The 24,854-nt window shown below is 30.2% G+C and overlaps 1 protein-coding gene across 3 annotated transcripts in view; it reads left to right on the top strand.

Annotated features, from left to right (window-relative positions):
- The window catches only part of LOC136969173 (ubiquitin carboxyl-terminal hydrolase 40-like), a 51,042-nt gene that overhangs the window by 6,255 nt on the left and 19,933 nt on the right, over positions 1-24,854 (top strand). For 2 of the 3 annotated variants that reach the window (XM_067263268.1, XM_067263267.1), the window contains exons 2-13: positions 1,651-1,832; positions 4,385-4,510; positions 11,891-11,929; positions 12,040-12,186; positions 14,092-14,178; positions 16,610-16,666; positions 16,778-16,830; positions 18,405-18,477; positions 19,475-19,609; positions 21,935-22,003; positions 24,378-24,580; positions 24,653-24,813. In XM_067263268.1, the coding sequence (XP_067119369.1) occupies positions 1,651-1,832; positions 4,385-4,510; positions 11,891-11,929; positions 12,040-12,186; positions 14,092-14,178; positions 16,610-16,666; positions 16,778-16,830; positions 18,405-18,477; positions 19,475-19,609; positions 21,935-22,003; positions 24,378-24,580; positions 24,653-24,813 (1,332 nt within the window). The remainder of the gene's footprint in view (positions 1-1,650; positions 1,833-4,384; positions 4,511-11,890; positions 11,930-12,039; positions 12,187-14,091; positions 14,179-16,609; positions 16,667-16,777; positions 16,831-18,404; positions 18,478-19,474; positions 19,610-21,934; positions 22,004-24,377; positions 24,581-24,652; positions 24,814-24,854) is intronic. The other variant, XM_067263269.1, reaches the window with a different exon arrangement.

Below are 24,854 nucleotides of genomic sequence, written 5' to 3'. Positions count from 1 at the left end.
ATTGATCGGTTGTCTGCATGACGTTTTATCGTATCAATTGGTTAGATTGTTTTGCACAAGAATTTATAAATAAACATCCAGCAATTATTTTAAAAATGTAAAAATTCATATCTGTTTTTCCAGAATTTTATATTAGTTGCCAAATTTTCTCTGTCCTTTATCTGAACGTTAAGTATATTTTAAAACACTCCATCAGAATTTAATGATTATATATGTATAATGATGATAAAAATAAACTTGTAGTTATATTCTAAATGGAACATAATTGAATTTCTATATAAATTATTGAACAGAGAAGAAAATTTGAATTTTTGGTCTAAATTTTCAAGGAAAATATGTTGCAAAATGAACCAAATTTTTATTTTGCATTTCCAAATGATGCACTTTGTTAGTATACCAACAGTTTTTGAACTTTTTGTCATCAGTGATGCATTGTGTATTATATATAGTAGACACTTGCTAATTCAGCCTCTCACTTATCAGGCATACCCCAGTGTGATTGTCTATGCATTTTTATTTCAGTGAAAATATTAGTTACAACACACTTCTAGTTTTTTTGTTTACTTGGTTTTCATTTCTGAGGATAGTATTATTTTTTGGTGCACCACATTAGTTGCTCTACCAGTTTCAAAAGTAATTACTATCAAAGGACAACATGCCGTGTCATTTCTGCCTTTAAGCAGACTTTAGAACTATACACTCTTAGTAATCTGGCATTGCTCTATGCAAGGAATAATAGTGATATTAGTGGCAGTCTTCAAAAATAAACAAGTAAATAAAAGTTTGAGCATTAAGGTCTTAAGGGATGGAAATGCTCCATTAATCCATCTTATAAAGTCCATTAATTAATGGAGTTTATAAATGTCTTAAAGATAAGTTGCCTTAAAAGATTTATTATTTATCATTAGAAGATTTCCATATTTATTAAATGTGTGTTTTAAATTATATCAACTTAGGTTATGTTCCAAATGACTAACAAATATTTACCAGTCATAAAAGGATTTGTGTGTTGTCTGTTTGAGTGTGAATTTTTAAAATACTGGCCAACAGATCATAATTGATTTTAAAAATTGACAAATTCACAAAAGAATTTCTCATTATAAATTTGATTTAATTGCTTTTCTTGAAGTAAAATTCTGGTAAACTCATTTTGGGCTATATGTTTATCATTGAACAAATGCCTGAGAAGTGAATATTGAGACAATGTAGAATTATTACTAACAATCAGTCATATGCTCTGGGATGAAAATAAGTAAATAAAGCATGGGTGCATCATCACTTGATCTTCATTTCTTGTATTGATTTCTGATGACAGTCCAAAGTCTAAAGGTTAGACGTCTTCCTAAGAAAAGTGCTGAGTGATTAAAGGAAAGTAAAACTAGTGAGGAGTTCGGTGATCCATAAGTTGACCACACTTATTAATGACTCTGGTTATCTATGAATCAAATTTGGGTGTTCAGCTCCTAACACTACTTATGAGTTTTACTTTTTGGCACACTATTTCCGTCATGATTTGGATGAAGTAGCAACAAAAATCAACTATTTTAAAAATATTTTGTAGTTAATACATTTTTGTGTATAATTTTATGCCAATATTTTTAGAACATGTAAGCAGTTTTCTGAAATAAATTAGAATTACTATTATTGTAGATGGAATATTTGAACTGGAAGAAAGCGAATTGGGTTCTTTGAATGACAAGCAAAAGAAAGGTTCTAAGATTCGTATTATTCCTCTCCAACTCCAACGTCTGTTTGCCAGACTCTTGTTGAGTAACCAAGAGGCGGCTTCCACTTCAGAACTGACAGAGAGCTTTGGATGGAAACATAACGAGGTAAGAAACTTTTTATTCAAATTAAATTACTATGTTTCGACACTTAAAGCAGAACTTGATACCTTTGTATCTCCACATTTAGGGAATATATTATTTAATGCTGCAATTAAATATAAAGTTATTTGACACGAATCTCGAGTTATACAATTATTTAAGATAGGTTATTTGTCTTGGAATTCTCTTGATATTAAATGATGTATTTGACATTACAGATTTGGCACTAGCATTATAAAAATTGAGTTTTCTGATTAGATTGGAGTTTTATTTTTCTTTAGTTTAATCTTAAGTTACTTGAGTCTCATTTTTGAATTCATGACATTAGAAAATTTGATGTATTAACATCAAGATCTTTCACACACTTAACTATTGAAACAATTAGCCAACACCTAAATGCGATTTCCAGCAAACAATAAAAAACAAATTTACTGCTCAAATATTTTTGGCCGTCATTTAGAAGCCGTCGTCAGTAAATTTCTTGTTTATTGTTTGCTGGAAATCACATTTAAGTTTTGGTTATTTGACTGTACAGTTCCAGTTTATAAGTGTGCTGTTTTTTGGTTTATTTTTAACTATTGAATCCATGAAAACTTTTATATAATGTGTCAATGAATTTGAAACAAAATTATTCTGACAGTTATAAAGTTTAAAATCATTGTAAAAAATATTATTTAGGCTGTGCTCTTACAAAATATGTAGTACAGTAATAACCTTTAAATTCTATGCAAGTTTTCACTGCATCAATTTAAATATTTTAGTTTCAAGTTGTGAAACAATGCAATTTTCTATTGTTAGTTAATATTCTGTCATAAAGTAAAACTCTGTAATTTGTTCTTTCCTTACAAAAGGATTGAATTTCAATTTTGTATGTAAAATATTATTACATATATAGTTGATTTTCTTCTTTCTGATTCCATCTTCTAGGTTCAAGTCATCTACTTGAAAATTTTCAAACCATCTTTGCACTGTGCATTTCAAAACAGCATCATATCTGACAACTGAACCCAAATATTTTATTACAACAGTTGTATTGTTAGATTTTTGAAACTTGTAAATGCACTCTGTCTACAAACATTTGTGCTTGTGAACATCTCCATTGTAGAAACTGAAGTACATCTGTGGTTTGAAGCCCAAATAAAGGTCTGTTCGGGTAACATAATAAAAATTCAATTTGTTAGCAAATAAGCAATAAAAGATGATAACGGATTGTACAGTAGAAAAATTCAACGTTATTTTCTAATCATTATAGCAATTTATAAATAGTAGTATTTATATTTGCTGTCTTTTGTGGATGAAATACTGACAGTTTCTACTAATATAAGAGTTAAATTTCTCCAGCAACTTCTCTAATTAATCTTTAACAAACACTTTTAGCTGCCTTTGTCAATTGTTTTTAGGTTTATCAAGCATCAACTGAATGCAACATCAAATACTTCGTGAGTGACAATGAGGAGTTTTGTTCGATTGTTGTTCATTAAACCCGAAGACAGCCGAAAATGTTTATTATTAATTAATTAGAGAAAAGTTGCTGGATAAATTAAAGGTTTGTGGTAGTAGTACTGAAATCCCAGTTGTGTGTTTATTACATTTAGTTGCCAATTTTGTGGCTAAGCAATCTTGTCAGGATATTTTAAATAAGTTTAAAATATCCCGACAATAATTCTGAGCCATGGCTTAAACTGTTGACTCTCACATAATGACTAATACGTAGATCCGATAATGCCTATTGTTCATTGTATCTGTAGATGTCATGGCCAACTACAAAACAAACTTATATTTTTGATACAAACAACTTTTACTGTGGTAAATACAAAAGAAACAAATATCATTTTCAAGATAGAATGTAAACTGTACTTGCTAATGCATTTGTGAACATTCCGTGTACTTATGATCACAGCATGCTGATTCTCATTATAATTCCCATTAAATAGATGCTATTGTATTTGTTGAATTCAAACCTCTGAATTGGGGGATTTGAATGGATTTTGGAATTTATAATGCAAGACTTGGCATATTGCCCAAGTCTTGCATTACAAAAAATAGAAATTTAATTATTTTGTGATTTTGAGACTTAATCTGATTTGAAGTTATTTAGTTAGGATCAGGGTTTGTGTACACTCTATAATCCATAACAGTTTTAATTATAGAAAGTATCTTTATAGTATTCTGCTTTTAAGAGTCTCAGAAACACAAATAATACTACACATATATATACACATATATAAGAGCATGCTCTTATTTTTACAGAACTATGGTATATGCTTATTATATTATGTTTATGTATAGTACTCAGAATTCAATAGAAAATGGGCTGCAGCTTTGTACACATTCACAAATGGTATAATATAAGCTTTACATTACGTAAAAGAAACTCAAGTCTACACTTGCCTGGTGTCTCTCTCAATCCTAAACTCTCAACGTCTGCTAGTGATAGTGGGAGACATTAAACATAACTCAGAGTTAGTGTTCTTGAAATTACTGATCATGAGTTCTGCTTTAATCATATCACTATTAACTAAGTTAAATGAAATTTATAATTATTTTAACACTTGCAGGAAATGCAGCAACATGACGTACAAGAACTGAATCGCATACTGTTTAGTGCCATAGAAACCTCTCTACTAGGTACCTCGGGGAAGAATTTAATTTCTCAGTTATATCACGGATCCACAGTCAGTCAGGTAACTCGTTCGATTGACTCAGATGTAAAATAAGCTTAGTCTTATTAAATTATTTTTAATTTTTGTGATATTTCAGCATATTATTTATTTCAAATGAATAAAATTGGAACATTTCAACAATATAATTTTTGCGTGTGAAGTTATGAGTAATTAAAGATCCAAGAAAGGTATTAAGAATACACTTCTTTCAAATGCATTACACTGGATTCTAAAATATCACTTTTGATTTATAAATTGCAATTTTTCAGTCTTTTTCTCATGTTATAAACAGCTGCATGATCTTTGCACATTACAATTAAATCTGATATAAAAATTTACTAAAAATTGAAAGAAAAGAGCTTCATTTGTATTCATTTTCAATGAGAATTGCAAATTTAGTGAATTATCAATTGAAATAACCTAAATTTAGTTGATTCTGCTTAATTTTTGTATGTGATATCTGACAGAATCTGTATTAATGTTTTTATTGACATTTATATTCTTGGAGAATGATACATTTTTATGCACAGAAACAAATGAAACTAATTGTAAAATATCTATTTTAATTAAATACAAACAAACTTCTTTGAATGATTGTATTTTAAAACTGTACATTTTTGGCAAGTAATACTAATTGGCATTTGCTTCTATTTGTTGAATGAACCATACACTATAGAAGTGCTAAAAATGTGCAGAAACTTTTGTTTTATGTACCAAAGACACACGCTTTAAGAACATACAATAAAATTTCTTCTACATGATGTCAAAATGTAATAAATAAAATCTTTTCTAAAGAATGTAAAGTGTTAATAGAAGTGATGTTGTAAAGTACTATTTTTAGTATCTCAGGAAACCGACACTAACTGCGGTCGGTAAAACTTCCGTTAACCTAACGGGTACTTTATGCGGATTCGAGATTAGTTTACTAGGCCTGGGCTTTTAAGCGTGCACCGAAAAATTTAGTAATAATAACGATAAATATCAAGTCAAAGCAAAAAGTTCAAATATATTTAATTAGTAACTAGAATTTACTACGTACAAATGTCTATAATCCAAACAAAATTTATTAACGAAATTCGACAAGTCAACCCGACAATAAACTCAGCTACTTAGATTAACTTAATAGTAATTCCCCTTTGAAAATTCGACAAATCAAATACTTAGAAACTATGAACAAAATCTCTTACTAATTAAACGTCTATCCGTCACCTCACTATACGAAGAACCTATTTCCTCAATCCTTTCGATATCGTCAAATCGTCAATCGAATTCCTCTTTAACACCTTGGATCATCCAATTATCAATCTGGACTTCTATCAGAATATCACTTCACTTTCGAATTCACCTCGCTCTGGAAATCACCTCGATTTGGAATTCACCTTTCTGGAAATTCAGCTCTCCTTCTTCGGTTAACGTACAGGTTTTATGCTGTGAGGTGACGTCACACTTCAGCTGGGTTACTCCCCTTATTTACATACTTAGTCTGCTAACATTAATTTTTTTTTCTGGCAGCTTTAAGTTTTCGACAAAGCTTATAAACCGTTTACAAAGTATTTATCATAATTTTCTGGGATGTTAAGACGGTTTAGTAAGTATTTCTTTACTAGTGAGTGTGGGGACTCCCCCCTCCATTTTTTTTTCTGCGGACCGTTTACTTCCGCTGGGCAACGCAAGTGCGCGAGATTTTTCCTACGGCGCTTATTTTTTCCGTGAGTTGTTTTTTCTTCTTCTTTTTTTTGTTACTAACAAGAGAGTGGTGGGGAACCTTTGTCCTAAATAAACATAAGCCCCAAACAAAATATAATAAAACGGAAAAATAATAATAAAATAAAAATAACGCTTGGACTCAGTTCCTTGCAATGTGTCACCTATGATACTGCAGTTTTCTCTTACAGCAAATGCTTTAGGAGAAAATGTCTACAGGTCCCAAAATCTGGAAGAGTGAGGTCTGGAGGCTTAGTATGAGAGATTCCTTGGGAGATTATGCAATTGTCAATGAAGTCCTCCACAACCCAGAACATCTATGACCATGCAGTAACACAATCTTCTGCAAAGTGGAAACATAGGAAATACAACATACAGGACTTGTAAGCAATGCCATATGTATAACTAATGCCATTACAAATTTCTCAATGCATAGTAACTTTTCAGACACCCTATACTGGAGCTAAATAAACAATAAAGCATTCATCATAATAACTCTGCATTGAATTGTTAATTGGAAAAAACAGTATTTTTGAATGTTTAAAATCATCTTTTAGTGACTTATTAACAAAATGGAATGTCAAGTAATAGAATACACATAACATTCCTCTAAAAATTTATTCTGGAGTACATCACTCATTGTATATAATTTTATAATGTTTTTTGGAATGCAGTTCTGCACCTTCTACTTAATTGCTTCTTGCGTTTTTGTGCACAGAACATCTTCATTTCTGAGTAAAATATGTTTTCTGACTTGCATTGTTTTTGATTCTTATGAACCATTAAATCTAAGTTTATTGATTAAAGTTTCTTAATACCTGTATGACAAATTACCTTGAAATGCCTGCATTTTGGAAAATTACATTGAAATTTTACTTATTTCTATTAAAATTATAAAATAGTGTAGATTGTTTTTCAGTTTTTATATAAATAATGAACTGGTTAAATTCATTCTCTATGATTAATGTAAAAAGTGTTAGAAAAGAATATAAAATTCATCAGGAAGAAATCAAAATTATAATTTAAAATTGTTAAAATTCATCCAGGGGAGATAGGGAAGGAATGGTGCACTGCCTACATAAATATTTTTTCTATTTATGTTTTTAAGAAGAAACAATCTTTCTTGTTATTGTATATTATAATGAACCTTCTGCCTTCCATGTAAAACAGTTTGAATGACAAAACATAGACTGCATATAAAATGTTTTTGGATTATAACAAATGCCTCATTTCTCCTTTATATGAAGAGGAATGGGACAATATTTAAATGATAGTAATTTGCAAATAATTGGCACTGTAACAAGTTATTCTGTAGATAAATGAGAAAAATAAATAACTGGCATTAGACTGGCAACTAGTTTTGGTCCATAAATATATGCCAAATTTAAACACACACACACACAGGGTGGGATGGAAAGGATGGACTTTTTTAAAAAATCACATCTGTAATTGTTACTACAAAAGATATTTGTTGGAAGATGTGAGTTCATATTGAATTAGCATTTTACAGAATCAAGTTTGGAAAACAACATCTCCCATGTGTTGTCTGTTATCAGTGATGCATTTCTGGAGGTGATTTTGGTGACTTTCATGTAACTAGCTTCTTTCAGTATTTGCAAAGAATGGGCTTATGCTTATATACATGTGTCTTGCGGTGTCCCCACAAGATATAATTAAACATGGATAGGTCGGGCAAATGAGGAGGCCAATGAATGTCACCGTACCTGGAAATGAGGCAACCAGGGAAAAGACGACAAATAACATCAATTGATGCTCTAGTTGTGTGGGCCATTGTTCCATCCTGATGAAACCACACACATCTCATGGGAATACGTTTCCATCGTATGCAAGGATGAGGAAATGTATTCTCATCAGATGTATATGACTGAGCTTTCCCCTTTGCTTATGACTGTTTCTCCACCTCACTTTGTATAAATATTTATTTCCAAAGACGGCCTCAGTTTCACAGAGCACCACTGAAGTTTAGAGCAGAATGTTTACAAGCATAATACATGTAAAACAGGTTACATAACAAGAATATGTTAGATTACAGGCATATAAGTTTTAGAATTCAGTTAATGTACTTGGCAAATTATTGATCATAGAGTATCCAAATACTTACATAAAATAACTTGCTTAGAAGTTGATTATATTAATACATGGTAACATACGTCAGGTATTATTAACAAATTAACATAGGATAATATAATACAAAATATTATATCAATGATAAACACATATGAACATTTTATAGATAACAAGATAATACAAATATAAAGGAATGAATGCATGTGAATTAATGTAATATAACAACATAGTAATAGCAAATAATAGCAATGTTATGAATACATAAACAAATACATAGATAAGATTTTTGTACTGAGTTTCTAATACAGATGTGAATACACGATTACCAAGTATTGTATCATATCTCTTTTATATCAGTTTTCGCAATATCCGAGTCTATTGCGTTACATAGCTTTTAACACGAAAACAGTTAACAGTAGTACAGTACTCAAAAGAGTATGGATTAACATTATTACCATACAATATGTACCAACAATACCAGCGCATGATATTATTAACAAACTAAGAGAACATATAATGTAATAGTACACTATGAACCCAATGTGGGTCCGACTAAAGTTATAATGCGTTGAACTACGTGGAAACGAGTTATCATGACACTGAAAATGCAGTTAACATGTGTAATGTTCATGTTATTATGTGTACTTTAAATAAACAAAAGCAGCAAGATACCCAAATAGGTATAGTACAGTGCATGGTTCGAGAAAGCATCAGTTCATTGAGACAAAGTGACCTAATTAACAGTAGTTCTGTTGAAATAAGTATAAACTAGTTCTTTAAATGCTACAAAACAGTTTTTGTCTTTGACAAATATGTCAAGGCTGCAAGGCCAATTTTCTTCTCATGGAAGTAGAGTGGTGATGGTAAAACGCTTATCGTCCAACATAGGGCATTTAAACAGATAATGTTTTACTCCATCTGTTTCATTACAAATTTCACACAGTGAAAACTCACTGTGCAAAATTTGTAATGAAATTTTCACCAGATGTTTGTGTATGACTGTTTCCTCAGTCATATGTAAACACCCAGTGTTCTATCGTCCATGGCTCCATGCCTTCAACTGAAAAGACAATGCCAACACCTCGCTACTTTCACATTACCTGCCACACATCTGTCACTTCACCTGGTGGTGAGCTGTAGCCATTTCAAAAATGTCTGTTCTTTCTGCCTACTATGTATATGTTTGTATATATATATATATATATATTTTGGCCATCCAGCCAGTAGTGATATACACATATAATATCATCAGTTGCTGGATGGCAAGGCAAAAGCGTACTGCTCTAGGGACCCAGGATCAAATCCAACTGATGAAGAGAATTAGACCAATAGATGCTTTGTTGTGACAGTCTACAGTTCAAGTCACAATCAATTATTTTGAAATTAGAAGTTACAAAATGCATATAGACATCCACAACTGCCATAAATAATCGGGCTATAATTTGGAAATAATGAATTTGACACTAGAGGAAAGTGTTAGGTGCCATTTTGTATTAAAATTAATAATTATAATATTTAATTAAATAATTTAGATTAAACTGGAAGAAAAGAATGACACCTAATGCTTCCTTCTAGTGTCAAATTCATTTGTGATGGCAGTTGTGGATGTCTATTTGCTATATGTCGGGTTTCGGTTGGTGTTTGTATTTGTACACAAAATGCATGTTGTGGTGAGCCAAATGTCTGTTCACACAGGCATTTCATGATGTTTCAGGTCCAAATTGGGACAGTTATTTTAAAATTACAAATAATAGATCACATTGGCATGAGTCGGTCATCCGTTCATACAGGCTATACTACAGTAGCTTATGACTCAAATTAGAAAAACATTTACAATTTAACACAATAGGCAAAACTTTATTTTGTTTATTGATTTATTTTTTTCAAGTGAATTATAATTTATAAAATGTAGTGTATTAAAATGAGGAACAACCACTGAGCAAATGGCAATTTCAAATTCCTAATTTCCTGGTGGGCCAGTCTACCACTGGTTACTGGGTTGCAATTTGAAGAAACTGTAGACCTGTAAATTCCCATTGTCATCCATTTGTCTGTGTTTTCTTAATCTTGAGAATGGAGTTAGATAAATGAAAGACGAGACCAGATATAGAAACCTTAGGAGTTCATATACAGTAAATCGGTAAATCAGCCTCTTGCTCAGAGGCCCTGATTTACTGTATATGAACTTCTGATGCAAACAAGAAGTCACATTATTTCAATTCAAAACTTTATCTTTGAAATCAGTTAATAGACGATCGGCACGACTCTGTTGTTAAAGAAAAAGTAGGATGTAAAGGGGCAAGCCACTACTAATTTGAGGTCAAGAGCATATATTTTAAATAAAATTAATTATGATTAAAAATTGCAGCCTAGCATTATAATGATGTCACAAGAAATAATTTCTCATCTTATATTTATTTTTTTCTCTTTGCATATTTTTACAGTCTGAAAAATGTCATGGTTTGTATGATGATTTTTTTCCTATTTGCTGGAATTTCCGTATGAAAAAACAAAGAAAACAGTGATAAAATAACAAACCAATAAAAATATTAGTAAGTGTAGGACACTTAAATTCCTCTCTACATTATCATTTTTGTATTATGTACTAAAAATTACAGATATGATTTTTTTTAACTATGTCTTCTCTGTAGGTAGTAAGAGGGTTTTTTTTTAGCACATCCAGAATCAGTTAAGCCAGGCCCATAATGTGTAGCTGGTAAGGAACAGGACCCAACCTATATTAATGGAAAAATGGGGGTTTTTGACACTTCCCTGAAAAATTCTTTTGGGGGTTTTTAACTCATCCATGTTCAATTCTGGATCACCAGAGTGGTAGGCTGTCACCTTAACTGGTTTGCCATCCAGTCGTCAATGTAAGATGTTTATAAGATGACATAATAAAAATTTACTATCGGAGCTCTACTTTCAACATTTATTTTACTGCAAGCAATGTTTAATTACATGCAGATTAAAACATTTTAGGTATTTAATAGCAAGGTTGAGGCCGAAGTATTAAATGTGAAAACGTGCACGTCGGACATTCGGCGCCGCTTTCCTGTAAGCCTAGAAGTTCGACAATGGCATTTGGAATGTCGAGCACGATTCCATTGACTTTCCAAACACCATTGTCAAACTTCTAGGCTTACAGGAAAGTGGTGCCGAACATCCGACGTACACATTTTTGCATTTAAAACTTCGACCTCAACCTCACTAATAATTAAATCATAATAATTATCTGGGGAAACATTGCATGCAATTTCTCTCTTCAAAATTCTTCCTGCAAATTAAACAGGTATCCAATCTGGAAGGAATACAGCCACTGCTACTATAACTGTGAATATGGAGAAAACTTTAAAAAATAAAAAATAATAATTTAAAGTGTCCAACTTTTCTTTCGAAATCCATTTCTTCCTTGTCTCTACTGTATAAATTATAAATTCCTTAAAAATTAAATGATAAAATTTTTCTTTTGAAAGTCTTTTCAAACTTTTGGATCTTTAATCATTAGGAATGTCGTCACAATTTATTTTACTATTTAATTTCATGTAGAATTGTAAAAATTATATTGTTATTTAGTCCATGTAATGACGTTTATGTATTTATTTGCAGATTGTATGTCAAGTTTGTAGCAAAATTAGTGAGAAAGAGGTAAGTTATTTTAATATCATTAAATTATTTTAATGATATAATTTAATTAATTTAAACAATTAAAATAATTTAATAATTACAAAGTATATATTTAATTTAATGATTTTTAGGAGGATTTTTTAGATCTCAATATTACTGTTTCGGGATTTAATAGTCTGCAGGAAAGCTTAACATCTACATTCGTCCACAAAGAAGTGATGAAAGGAAAAAATCAGTACAAATGTAGTATGTGTTGTAAACTTGTAGATGCCAAAAAAGTGAGTACAATTTATTATTTTACAAAATATTTATATGAATTCTTTCAAGACATAAGCATGTTTCTGTTAACAAGTTTTTCATATGCATAGTGAAGTCCTTATACATTCATGTAAATAATGGATGAAACAGATACAGTTATGAATGTGATGAATAGTTATAGTAAGGTGATTGCAAGATGAGACCAATTGCAGCACCCTTGGTGGTGTGGTAGAATTTGGAAGTTAGTGTTCCTATTTTAATAATGATGGATGATACAGAAGAAAAGTCAATTGCAAAGTTGTGTAGTATGACCGATTTAGTTTGAAAGCATATGCAAATAAAGCATGAATGCTAACATACACATTGTGTGCAGACAGTAAAATGTGTATTTGTTGTGTTTGCTGAAGTGTTCTCATTCATTTCTCATGTGTTTCTTAATAATGTATATTTCTCATTTTCTTGTGTGTTCATGCTGAATTCATTACTGCATGTTATGTGTTGTGTATCACTTATCAGTGTCAGTGTATAAGGACTTCACTATGCACCCTGTATAAATGTTTAATTTGTCCTTAGTGCAAACTAAACATATAGCAATTTGTACACATTTATAGAAGATGAAATACATATCTGAGATAAGATTGTGTGATTATCTTATTTAAATCAGAGTCCATACTGACATACTACTGAGGTTTCCATTTTCACTTAGACAAGCTTCAATATAGCCAATACTTTGGCAGATTGTTTCACAATACAGACATGTAGGATAGTTGTTTTTTACTTACATTAGGAAAGATATATTTTTCTGTGGAATGTTAAAAATATATTTGTTTACATTTTAAAATATCCTATTTGAGAAAGCTTAATTTCTATATTATGAAGCCAGAGAGAAAAGATATCTTAGTTTTTGTATTGATAAATATTAAAATTGGTTAAACAGTAGACTCATTTCTGCAACTGGCACTATTATATTAAGAGTACAGTACAATAACTATTATATTTTTGACAAGATCAAAACACCTCTAATTGAGGCAGTTTCAAATAGCATCCTTTATAATAAAATCAAAACTATAAGAAGCATTCTTTAACAATAAAATGTTCTGGATAGAATTTTTAATTATTTAAATAAAGTTAGAATCACTCATTTAAGGTAAAACAGCTTCTTGTAAAAAAGTGGGAAAAAATTATAGATTATTTTGCAATATAAGTATGTAAGAGTAAATATTATACAGTATTAATTTTAACAGCTTTTTTTAATTTTGGTAAAAACTACGTTACCTTCTGTTTGATTTTTCCATGTAAAAATGTATGCGTAACATTTTATTCTTTTATTGATGGAAATAAGAGGATATTTTTGTAGGGAACAAAACATCATTATGGTATACTTTATTAACTTTTCACTTCTGGTGCATTTTTCATTTAACAAATTATCTATATAACAAATTTTCTGTGTATGCCAGAGCAAATTGAGTAAATCTTGGTGCCACATTGTAAGAAATAGAAATTCAAGAAGTAGTCTGATTTCTTAATATGTGCTTGTTCTGTTTATGCTCTTCTTCTAACCTTGGTACTTTGCTTATATCTGGGAACTATCTCTTAGAAGAGTAATTTGTCTCTGTAACCTCAGATGTTTATCAGATATCAGAGATCTGAGCAAATCTTCCCATAGAGGTTACACTTCTGAGTCATCTTCCTGATTTAAGGTTTGGTCCTGACTGATCAGGAATAAGGTTTGATCCTTGTGAAAGCTACTTTTACAAGGATCAAAAGTTTATATTTAATTTCTATGGAAAATTGGTAAACACCTTGCCATTTAAACTTGGTGACCATCCTTCTCATTGTTTACTTATCTCTGTTTTTCTAAAGCAGATAGTTTTATTTTTTTTAACATATTAAAATAATTGTTTATAAAATTTAATTTATTTTAGGGTGTAAAAATTAGAAAACTTCCTCCTATCTTAACATTTTCTCTGTTGAGATTTTGTTTCGATCTCTCTAAAGGAGAACGTTACAAGGTAAGTGCATTTATCGTTTAATTAATTTTAATGAAGTTGAAATATTGCTAATAGAACAGCATTATAAATTAATTATTTGAAACAAGGAATAGTAATGATTAGGGTTGCCACCTATCCGGGTTTGACCCGAAGACTCCAGGATTTAGTGAGTTATCTCCAGGCTCTGGGGTAAATTAATATTTCTCCAGGTTGTGCAAGTTGAAACGAATATGTACAAAATTATATGCAAACCGTCACGTATATTTCTTCCTCCGTCTTCCAAATTACTAGTGTGGTGGTCGTTGGCTTAAATACATAACGTCTATAACTGGCATAAGCGCAACACTGCTGCGTGCTATATAGTTGTACTCCCATCTTGTGACTGTTCTGTCAAGAGATGTCTATTGATAGTGACATGACATAGCCTACACAGGGGCAGTTTGATAATCAGTGTTCATGTTGGTTGATGATTAATGGTACATTATAGAATATACTCCTATCGTCCCACGCTCTAGTCAGTCTCGAGCAGGCTAAATAGTGTTACATAACAAATGGTTCTGTTGACCCTCAAATATCATATATCACAGGCAAATATGTTACATAACAAATGTTCTGTTGACCCTCAAATATACACACATATATACACACACACATATATATATATATATATATTTTTTGTATTTTTCAATGTTTTCTTTGTCTCCAAATTTTTCCAAAAATTTTTACCCGTGCGAAAAAAATTTTATCGCGATTTTAATCAACCTGCACGATTAATGCTTAATTGTTTTTTTATGAAATTTTTTAATCAAATTTCATTCATCGTTCTAAAGTTCTAGTGCACAGATTTTACTTCGGTAAAGTTATTTAAAGCTACTTTTTGATGTCATAAACGACATCCAATAGTTTTTTAATTTTTTAAATTAATAGATTTTATTACATATATGTTTAATTAAGTCAAGGGTCGGAAATCGCAATAAAAAGTGTAATTTTTGAAAAATATTTAGAAATATACAGTCAGCTAGTATTCACCCTAATTTAGACCCTTTACCTCCCGAGACTTGTATGGAAACATCCCCAGGTTTTTTTGGTTTCTTAAATCATCGTCTCCGGGTGAGACTAAGTTATGAGGTGGCAACCCTAGTAATGATTTCTACAAAAATTGTAAGTTTATTGTCAGGCCAGTCAAGTTAGTTAATGAGTCAAAAATTTATTCTGCAAAATTATCATTTTAACTGTCATCTTGATGAAATTGCTAACTATAAAGAATGTTAGAATAATTCACACTAGAGAAGTTTGGCAGGTTTGGAATATGCTTAAAAAGCATGACAGGATTCCGTGGAAATTAAGGCAGTGGTGGCAGGGGAGATAGGGGAGTGATGTTTATTTTATTTCTGATCAATTCAGTTACTCTCTACATTGCTGCTTACTTACATGATTGTGTGTGTGCACTTGGATATAGTTGGTCTCTATTAAAAACCATGATTTTAGTTTTCATGAAAAACCAAAACCAAAATAGAGCTTTAAAAAGAACTGAAGAAGAAAAGCCATTACAAAACTCTTTACACCATTATTTAATGGATAAAAGTTTGTGTCAGCTTGAATTAAAATTTAGTGTTAATGAAAAGTTGACGATAGGAATAATCTTAGGACATGTAAACATGTACATGTCATGAAAAGTATCATTGCTATTCTATATTCTAAATATCAAATAGATCTTTCTACTCTTTCTCACAAATATTTGGGTTGATTGGTTGAGATTAAGTGACTGAGCTGGCCAATGAAACGAATGGAACGGAGTCATGTTTACTGAACCAATCTAAGACCAATTGAATACAGTGGCAGGGTGCATTATTCTATTGAAAGTGAATGTATCAGCAAATGCTGTAGCCACCAATGGGTGCACATGATTGACAACAATATTGAGATAGTCTGCAGCATTAAGAGATGTTTCTGGAGGTATTAGGGGGTCAAGTGTGTCTCAGAAGAACATTCCCAGACCATTATTCCACCACTACCAAGTTGTAGGGTTGTCATTTGGCAAGATGGGGCCAGGGATTTGTGCTGGTATCATATTCTGATCCTGCCAACTTAGTAGAAAAGAAACCAAGACTCATTGGACCAAGCAAATTTTCTTCACTTGTCAAGTGTCTAATTGTGATGTTCCTGAGCCCATAGTAGATCTGCTTTCTTGTTTAGCTGTGATAGCAAAAGTACCTTTTATGTTCCCTTTTAACTTTAAGCCTGTCTTAATGCTCTTGACTGTATTTTTCTGTAAATACTATTTTATAAAAGACTGAATTTACAGATTTTTAAATGAGAAATATTATCATGCTATTTGTTTATATTCTCAGATCAGTTGTAAAATATTTATGAAAGTAGTAAAAGTGAATAAGTACATGCAATTAAATACAAATTTACTTTTTTTAATTTCAAGATAAAATTGCTTTTTCAGGAAAAAGGGAAGTTTATTTTTCCAATGGAGATCGATATGGCTCCTTACTGTGATGAAGTAAGTAATATAATAATATTTATTATTGCTTGATACTATGTTTATTATTGCATTGTAATTTCCATTATTTACTTTAAAATTTTGACTAAATTGGTAAATTTTCTTTTTCAGCAAAAGAATTCTGAAGATACTCATTATGATTTATTTAGCATAGTCATTCACAGGTAAGTTTATGTTTAATTTTTATGGAAAATTGGTAATTGATGAGCAAATATTATATTATTAGAGTAACAATGTTTGCCTAATGATTGCAGTTAGATTAGTAATAATAAAAGTTCTTTCTTGTATGGTTCAGTTTATGAAAGTTTCTTAATTTCCATTTGGAAGTTACCTTTACTAGTACACAGTTCGAAAGTCTGCTTGTAGATGGTTGTCCATTTCTTTCACTCATTTCTCCTCCCTTGATTACTTCTCTTTCCTTTTATGTGGGGACTTCCAATATTTTTGAGACCTTCCTATAAAGAATTTTTATTTCCTGAATTAATTAAGTACAGAAAAAATTTACTGATTATTATTACTTGCTTTGTACTATTAAGACTTGTTAGGTTGGCATCTTGACACGTTGGCATTATGACTGAAGCCTGACAACTCATCCATGATTAGGCAATATGGTAATGATGCAGCATTTTTGTCTGCCCTCATTATGCATATGTATTGTGTTTACAGAAGGTTAGATTAGCTGTTACAGACTAAAATATAATTTTCTGAACATTTTCTAATACACAGAAAATTATATTTTTACTTTTTATTTATATTTAATATAATTTAAATTATATTTTTAAATTTTTAATATCCATGTTGACAACCTCTCTTATTTTAAGAGAGGCTGTCGACATGAACAGATTATTAAAATATTTGTACACAATTAGAAAGAACTTGCATTGAAGGAGGATGAATCATTTGTCTTGTGTTTTTTCTAATTTTGCAGTTTTTGCATGTGATAAATTTTGTGAAATATGTTATAATGTTGCCTTTATTACTATGGCTTCTTCAGTTGAAATGTACAATGGTACAACAGAATAGAATATGAATTTTTGAATTTATAATTAAAACAATTTTGAAAGAATGCAACAAACTTTACAAGTTTAAAATTTTAGTTTTTCAATGAGCATAACTGATCTGCAGTTTCTGATTGGTTAGTATATGAAACTGAGTTCAATTACTTCAGAATAACTGCACTTTACAGTCTTCTCATTAAGAAAATTAGAAGTTGAACAAATGTGCAACATCATCATCATATTACAAAATTTTAATACATAGAAGTACCACATAAGTGTCTTCTTTCTTTTGTAACATCCTTTACACGCTTTGGGAACATACAGTCCAAACGGAGGAGTTGATCGTCCTTTATAGGCTACTTTCCTTGCTTCAATATGTAAAAATGTTAGTAAAATATTCCCAAGCTTCGGCACAATCACTTAAAATTAATCTTCAATTAAACATTAATTAAAATATTCAATTAAAAAAATGCCAGGACGAAAAATTAATATATTACAAAATTGTAATACATGGAAGTCTATGTATTACAATTTTGTAATATATTAATTTTTCATCCTGGCATTTTTTATTAGCATTATCACATTAACAGCTTCTATGAAAATTAACATGTATTATACAATCTTATTTGTAGGTTTCTAACAATAACAGGATGTCACAATAAATTTAGTGTAGATTAAATTTTTGATATATTTCATGATTTTTATCCAAACTTTTTCATCATAACAGCATTATATTTCAGTGGAAGTGGTCACGAAGGACATTACCACGCATATATTAGGGATTTTGATTGTTTGGGAAGATGGTTTCCTCCAGTAAGTAGAAGGCAAATTCTTAAATTTTAAACTTTTGTTTTTATTTTACTTACTTTTTACCAATGAATTATTTTTAATTATAATAAATATTATTTTAAAAAATTTTCAAAATTTTATTTATTTCAAAATTTGGAATCCTCAAAAGAATGTTTATGAGTCATTTAATCATTTCCATTCTTAAATATATTATAACTATCAAACGTTTATCTGATATTTTATCATCTATTATTCATTAAGTGCAATAAATATTAGAGATGTAATTAATACGTTGATGTAACTAGGTCGGATCGGTATCGGTAATCATGTCTAATAAATATGACGGACGCAATACTAGAATGCTTGCAATGTTCGAGATAAAAAATAAACTTTACTCTGATTCAAACATAGGAAAAGTAATGTTTTCTTTCTCGTAAACAAGTATGCTTTTGCATTAAGAATGAAAATCACTGGAAAAACATTCAAAATCTAATGACCATTTAACTCTGTAGTATCAGTATATATAGAATGTATTATTAAAGCACAATTATGCTGTTATGGCAAATCTAATTTGCATGCATAGATGAGAATGAGAAAACAAGTCCCATAATTAAACTACTACTGCTAAATTGAGAATTTCTGTATTGGGTCGAGTCCAGATTTCTATATCATTAAGCTGGCACCATATCGTGCAATCATTAAAATCTGTTCTATTTGAAAGTTACTCTAGAGCTTATACTGGAATTAATTATACTTATAATGTTTCATTATACACAATATAGTATATTATTGTTAATTTATATTAGTGTGAGGTTTAGAAGTGATGTATCAAAAGAATTTATTTTGCAAACGATTGAAGCTGCAAATTTCTGATAATCAAAAAAAGTTTTTCTGTTTACATATAAATTATAAAGCTGAATGTTAAGCTAGGTAAAAAAATTGAATTAGCTCACATAAAATTTTAAGTTTTTGATATATTTATACTTTATACATAATTTAATAAATGGCGACCTATCCAAAGGATGAAGAATGCCATTTTTCAAGCCTCGGAAAGAGTGGAAGTACAAATCAATGCAAACAGGATCCCATTGAGTTGATCGTGAACATTTTGCAGCAGCAGTTGAATTTCTGTCTACCTTTAGAGACCTTATGTTCGGTATGTTTATTTGTATTTGTTCTATGTAGAAATATATTGCTTAAAAAACTTTGAGACTCGAACATTATTAGAATTAAATAATTTTGAGACTGTTTATGAAATATTAAAGAATACGAAAAAATATTCTATTTGAGTAAATAACAAATATTTACTTTGTTAAGTTTGTTAATACTTGTTACAAATATTCTATTTGAGTAAATAACAAAAAGTTTATACAAAAGATTTTCTCAATGTACAGAAACTTTTAAAAATGACAAAAATATACTAAGCATAATAAAAGTTAACTTTATTATTGATGTGATGTTATCAACTAGAACAACAGACTCTTGTTTCCTTTTATTTAAAATCTGTTCAGAACAGACGACAATCATAAACGATCGTGAGGTTGTCCTATTTTGTTTTTATCTTTCCATTGTTAGCTAAGGCAGTATTTATCCTCTCCTCCATTTTACATTCTTTTATTGTCTTTAAAGGCACTTATTTCCTATAAACTGAATCTAATTTACTTCCTCTTTACATCAAATGGAGATTCTGTATATCCCATTTCTAATGTCAGAGCTTAGTAGTCTTTCTCCTTATAATCAGATTGTAGGTTATGTGGGAGTGTTATTGTCAACACCCTTACATCACTTTGTATAAATTGAGTTTGTAAACTTAGCAATTATTAAACCAGTTGCTCTGACCTATCTTGATTTATGAACATTCATCCTTTAAAAGAAAAGGTGCATATAAAGAAATCAAATGTTTTATGGGAACTTGAATGGAGTTAAATCACTAATATTTCATTTAGCTTACTAGTGATTTTGTATAATTTTTGTGTATTTGGAAAAATTTCTATCAGATTTATTTTCTTTATATTTTCACATCATGCATATAAATATAAATTGTAAACATTATAAAACATTTTAAGGTGTTTTACAGTGTTACATTTAATAAAGATTTGAGTAGTTACAAACTGTTTTTTTATTAAATTAATACAATTTATGAAAAAGAAAAATAAGATTTCAAAATTTGTAATCTTTATTCCAAAGTTTTATAAATACATTTGATGATGATGATATGTTAATGATGATACAATGTCATTATCATCCTCTAAAAGATTTTGGGATTTACAAAAATTTTAAAAATATGAAGTGACATAAAAAGTAATGCATCATATTTTTTATGGTAAACTATTTCAATTAGGAAAATGAAATTTACATATTTTATCAGTTGGGTCTTTATTGATTTGTGTGCCCATCAATGAACAAGTGGATAAAAATTATTTCAGCTGGGTGGATAATTCATTTCAACTTTTCTCCTGATTTCTCCAAGCTTGTCATGTGGAGTAGTCTTGGTTTTCTGTGTGTGCAACACTTAAATATGGACCAGTTTTCTATAGAATGCCCTCTTGAAAGGAAATCTCCCATGGCAGGTTGCTCTTGTATTGGGTTGACTTATTTCATCAAACAGACAAGCTTTATAGACTTGCATTTACTTTTTCTATATATTCTCCTTCACATTCCATTTAAATTTTTTCCAAGTTCAATGTGATTATATCTCCTCTTGTAAAAGAAATTACCATCTGATTAGTCACTTTTTGACAGTTGCTTTTTCTTTCTTATTGGAAAAATGTTGCCCTTGAAATTCAGTTTATTATCGTTCTGCAGTACTTTCCTGTTGGAGGAAAATGGGAAAGTTCTTCGGCATGATAACACTGGACCATGTACTGCAATTCTGCATCAAGCACTTTATATAAACTGTCTCATCATATATTTCTTTCGGTTCTCACCGAGTATAAATGGGCGTCTGTCTGTTTTGTCAATTGAAAGACAGACTTTAACAGCAATATTTCTTTTTAACAACTGCAATCAGAGTAACTCGTCGTAGACTGCATATCTTATTAAAACACTACACTCATGACACCTTATAAATTTGCAGCCGTGTTTATTCGGTACAAACGAAAGTTTTCGGTTGTGTTTAACGACCTTCTTCAGGAAATATCCAAAAAAATTCGAACACAACAAAAATCTGCAAAAACGAACAAACTTCAGAACGTTTTTTAAAAATATTCTCATATATTCTCAATATTTGCAATCAGAGTAGTAATAACTTTTATAGGAGCTGGCAGAAAGTCATGTTGATTGCTGGAGAAAATGTGTCAAACATAAGGGAGAATGGGAAAAAATAAAAGCATGTTAATACATGTCTGATTGTTGATATGTATAAGTTTTATTTCTTTACTTTTACAGGTTTCTAGAAAAACATTGGAACTATTATTTTCATACTGCACCACAAATATTAATTTTATGGATTTGTTGAATAAAATATTACATACTGTTTCAGGAAATGGCTGCAATTTCAGGCTTGTCATGGAATAAGAGATTTAAGAAGCATTTTGGACCACTTAACAAGGTGAGAATTTTTATCCAGTTTTCTCATATGAAAATTAGAATAAATGATTTGACCAAAAGATACTGCTTTTTGAGAGTTTATATCTTTATTACCCTAGCACTTTCAGGATTTTACAACTCATCTTCAGAGACAAGCAAGACAGAAAAGCAATGTAACTATTGAAATAAAAAAATCATACATTTGTTAAAAATTGCACCTCAGTAATATCAATTGGGAAATAACAAGGTATCACACACCATTTTCTAACACAGAAAACTGTCCTCATCTCTTTCTGAACTCTTTCTAAGAAATAATAATCCCATCCTGCAAGAAACTGAACAGGTCATTTTTATTACTTTCTGTAAGTCATCCATCCTCCTTTGCCTTCTACCTCTTACACTGATAATTTTTTCTCTCTCTCCCATTCATTTCAATATATTCAGTGAATTATCAGTCATTATTATTGATAATGGCTCTTTTTAAACTTTTCTAAATCTATGTCTTTTGTGCCCTCTCAGCATTTTAGCATATTAACTTTCCTCCCTTCCTCCAACTTAACACATACATTTCAATAATATTCTTTTTGCATCAGAGCAGAGTTCTCAACATTTTTATTGCAGAATGCTTTTCACCTCAGTAAAAAATTTTGGAACCTTGACAATTTTTGATGACTATAGATTAAATATCAAATAGAAACACTACACACAATTTATTTAAAATGCAAGAAAGAGTTAATAATGGAAAGCAAATATTGTTACTTAATTCAAACTGGTCTTTAAAGTAAAGGGTTGTACTTCTTTTCTTTCAATATTTTAAACAGTGCTAGTGCCTGGATTTGTTCTTTTGTTTATATCTATCTTTTCAGTTTCCTTGTTATTAGAAACATTGAAAATATTTGCTACATTTTTCTTCAAAATGCTTCTCTCAGTCAATGCTCCATGAACTTTTAATTTGGGGTATAAATAATACTAATAGCACTATATATGATTCCCACTATATTTTTACTTGAAAATACTTAAAATATCACAATATGATTGCAGTGCAAAAACTCATGTCGGTAAAAGATTATTTTAACTGATATGAACTGTTGGCAATACATTACGCTTGTCCAACGTGAGTGTTCCATCACTAATATCATAGTATATACTGTACAGTACCATCGGGCATCTGACTGGCCACTCCTATTATTAGATTCAATAGGCTTGATCTGTAGATATCGACAAGTTAAAGCATATTTAATGATTGCATTATTATTTATATGTTGGATACTTTTTAAGGTTATTTTTTAAATGATATTCTAGCTTTAGGATAAGGTTTTACTATTTTTAGGGTTTTCATTATCTTGTAAAACATTATATCAAGATTTCAGTTTGTTCTGTTTATGATGAATTTGTCCCCATTGTTTATAAAGCTATAAGTAACTCTAGTGCACATATAGGATGTCTAAGAGGACTCTATTCATGACAAGAACAATTACACCTCACATACCAAATGTGCATTGGCACAACATTCATACGTGATTAGACTCAACCAATCAACAGCCGAAATAATCAGGCAGAAATTATCCTATAAATATTATAATTAGAAATTATATGATAAAGAAGAAACTATAATTCTTCTTTAGTCAAGAGATGGCACCTAACACCTACCTCTAGTTGTTCTTATCATGTAATTTCTAATTATAATATTTGTAGGATAATTTCTGCCCAATTATTTCAGCTGTTGGTTGGTTGATTATTAATTAATACTTTGGGTTACTGGGATGTTGATTTATCACTATACTCAGTGGATTTTATTGTGGAATCCTATGGTTCTGCAGAATACAAGTTGGGAACCCCTGCATTAGAGCAATCATCATTTACCCATCTTAAGTTCTTTTTATGCTCTTTCATTCTTTCTTGAGGATTTTTTTGATAAGTGTGATGTACACTTTTTTATTTTCTTTCTCTGTAGTCATGGATACAATGTATATTCTATCTTTTCACAAGCTGCAGCTTTTTTTCTTTCTCAATTCTCAGGCATCAGGAACTGTTGTGGAGAGAGAAAAGGGAGTAATTACAGATGTTAGGGGGTGGAGCAGGAAGACTAAAAGATTAATAAGAATGATGATATTTATAGTAAGAAGTGTTGTTTCTTCGAAAAAGTTTAGGAGAGAACAGTTTTTTGTATTAGAAGTTTCTAGCTAATAATTGTTGCAGTGTGATTTTTTTTCTTTTTTTCAGCATTAACTGTTTGTGAAGACAGGTTGTAAACATTTAAAAACACAATAAAATAAAGATAAAAACTCCAGAAAAGATGTTTATTTTGGGCAAATGATTTGATATGGGAATTATTTTTATTTTGGACACAAATTTTTAAAATAAATGTATTTTTTATAAAATTTATCATCTTGCAGTTCCTCCTCCAGAATGATGCAATATTTTTTGTAAATCAAGATACAAATATTGTATGTTTAAAAGAGCAAACCAGTGATCAAAATATTGCTGTGAATAGCAGCAATTCTCCTATTAGTGATACCAAAGATAATGTAGTTTCTTCTAAATGTAAAGAACCATCTAGAAGTAGCAGTTTCAAATCCAGTTTATGGGATAAGAAAAGGTAATAAAATTACTCCAAATTCTATATAAAACTAATTAAATTTTTGATTGAAATACATCATTTTGATTTAAGATCCAAGAATTACTGTACTGGTTTTGGCAATAATTGGTTTGACTTCAATGACACTACAGTGAAACCGATTAACCCAAAAGATATCGAGAAAATATTTGGTGGTTCTGAAAGTGCCTACATGTTATTTTATAGACGAAAATCCTTGAAGAGACCAGTAGCGGGTGAGTTATTAACTTGAGTAATTCTACGTTACGTACACCTG

This window comes from Centruroides vittatus, unplaced genomic scaffold (assembly GCF_030686945.1).
Source record: "Centruroides vittatus isolate TY-2023 unplaced genomic scaffold, ASM3068694v2 contig_1752, whole genome shotgun sequence".
Lineage (NCBI taxonomy): Eukaryota > Metazoa > Arthropoda > Arachnida > Scorpiones > Buthidae > Centruroides > Centruroides vittatus.
Note: the sequence above shows the minus strand (reverse complement) of the source record. Positions and strands in the feature narration are given on the sequence as shown.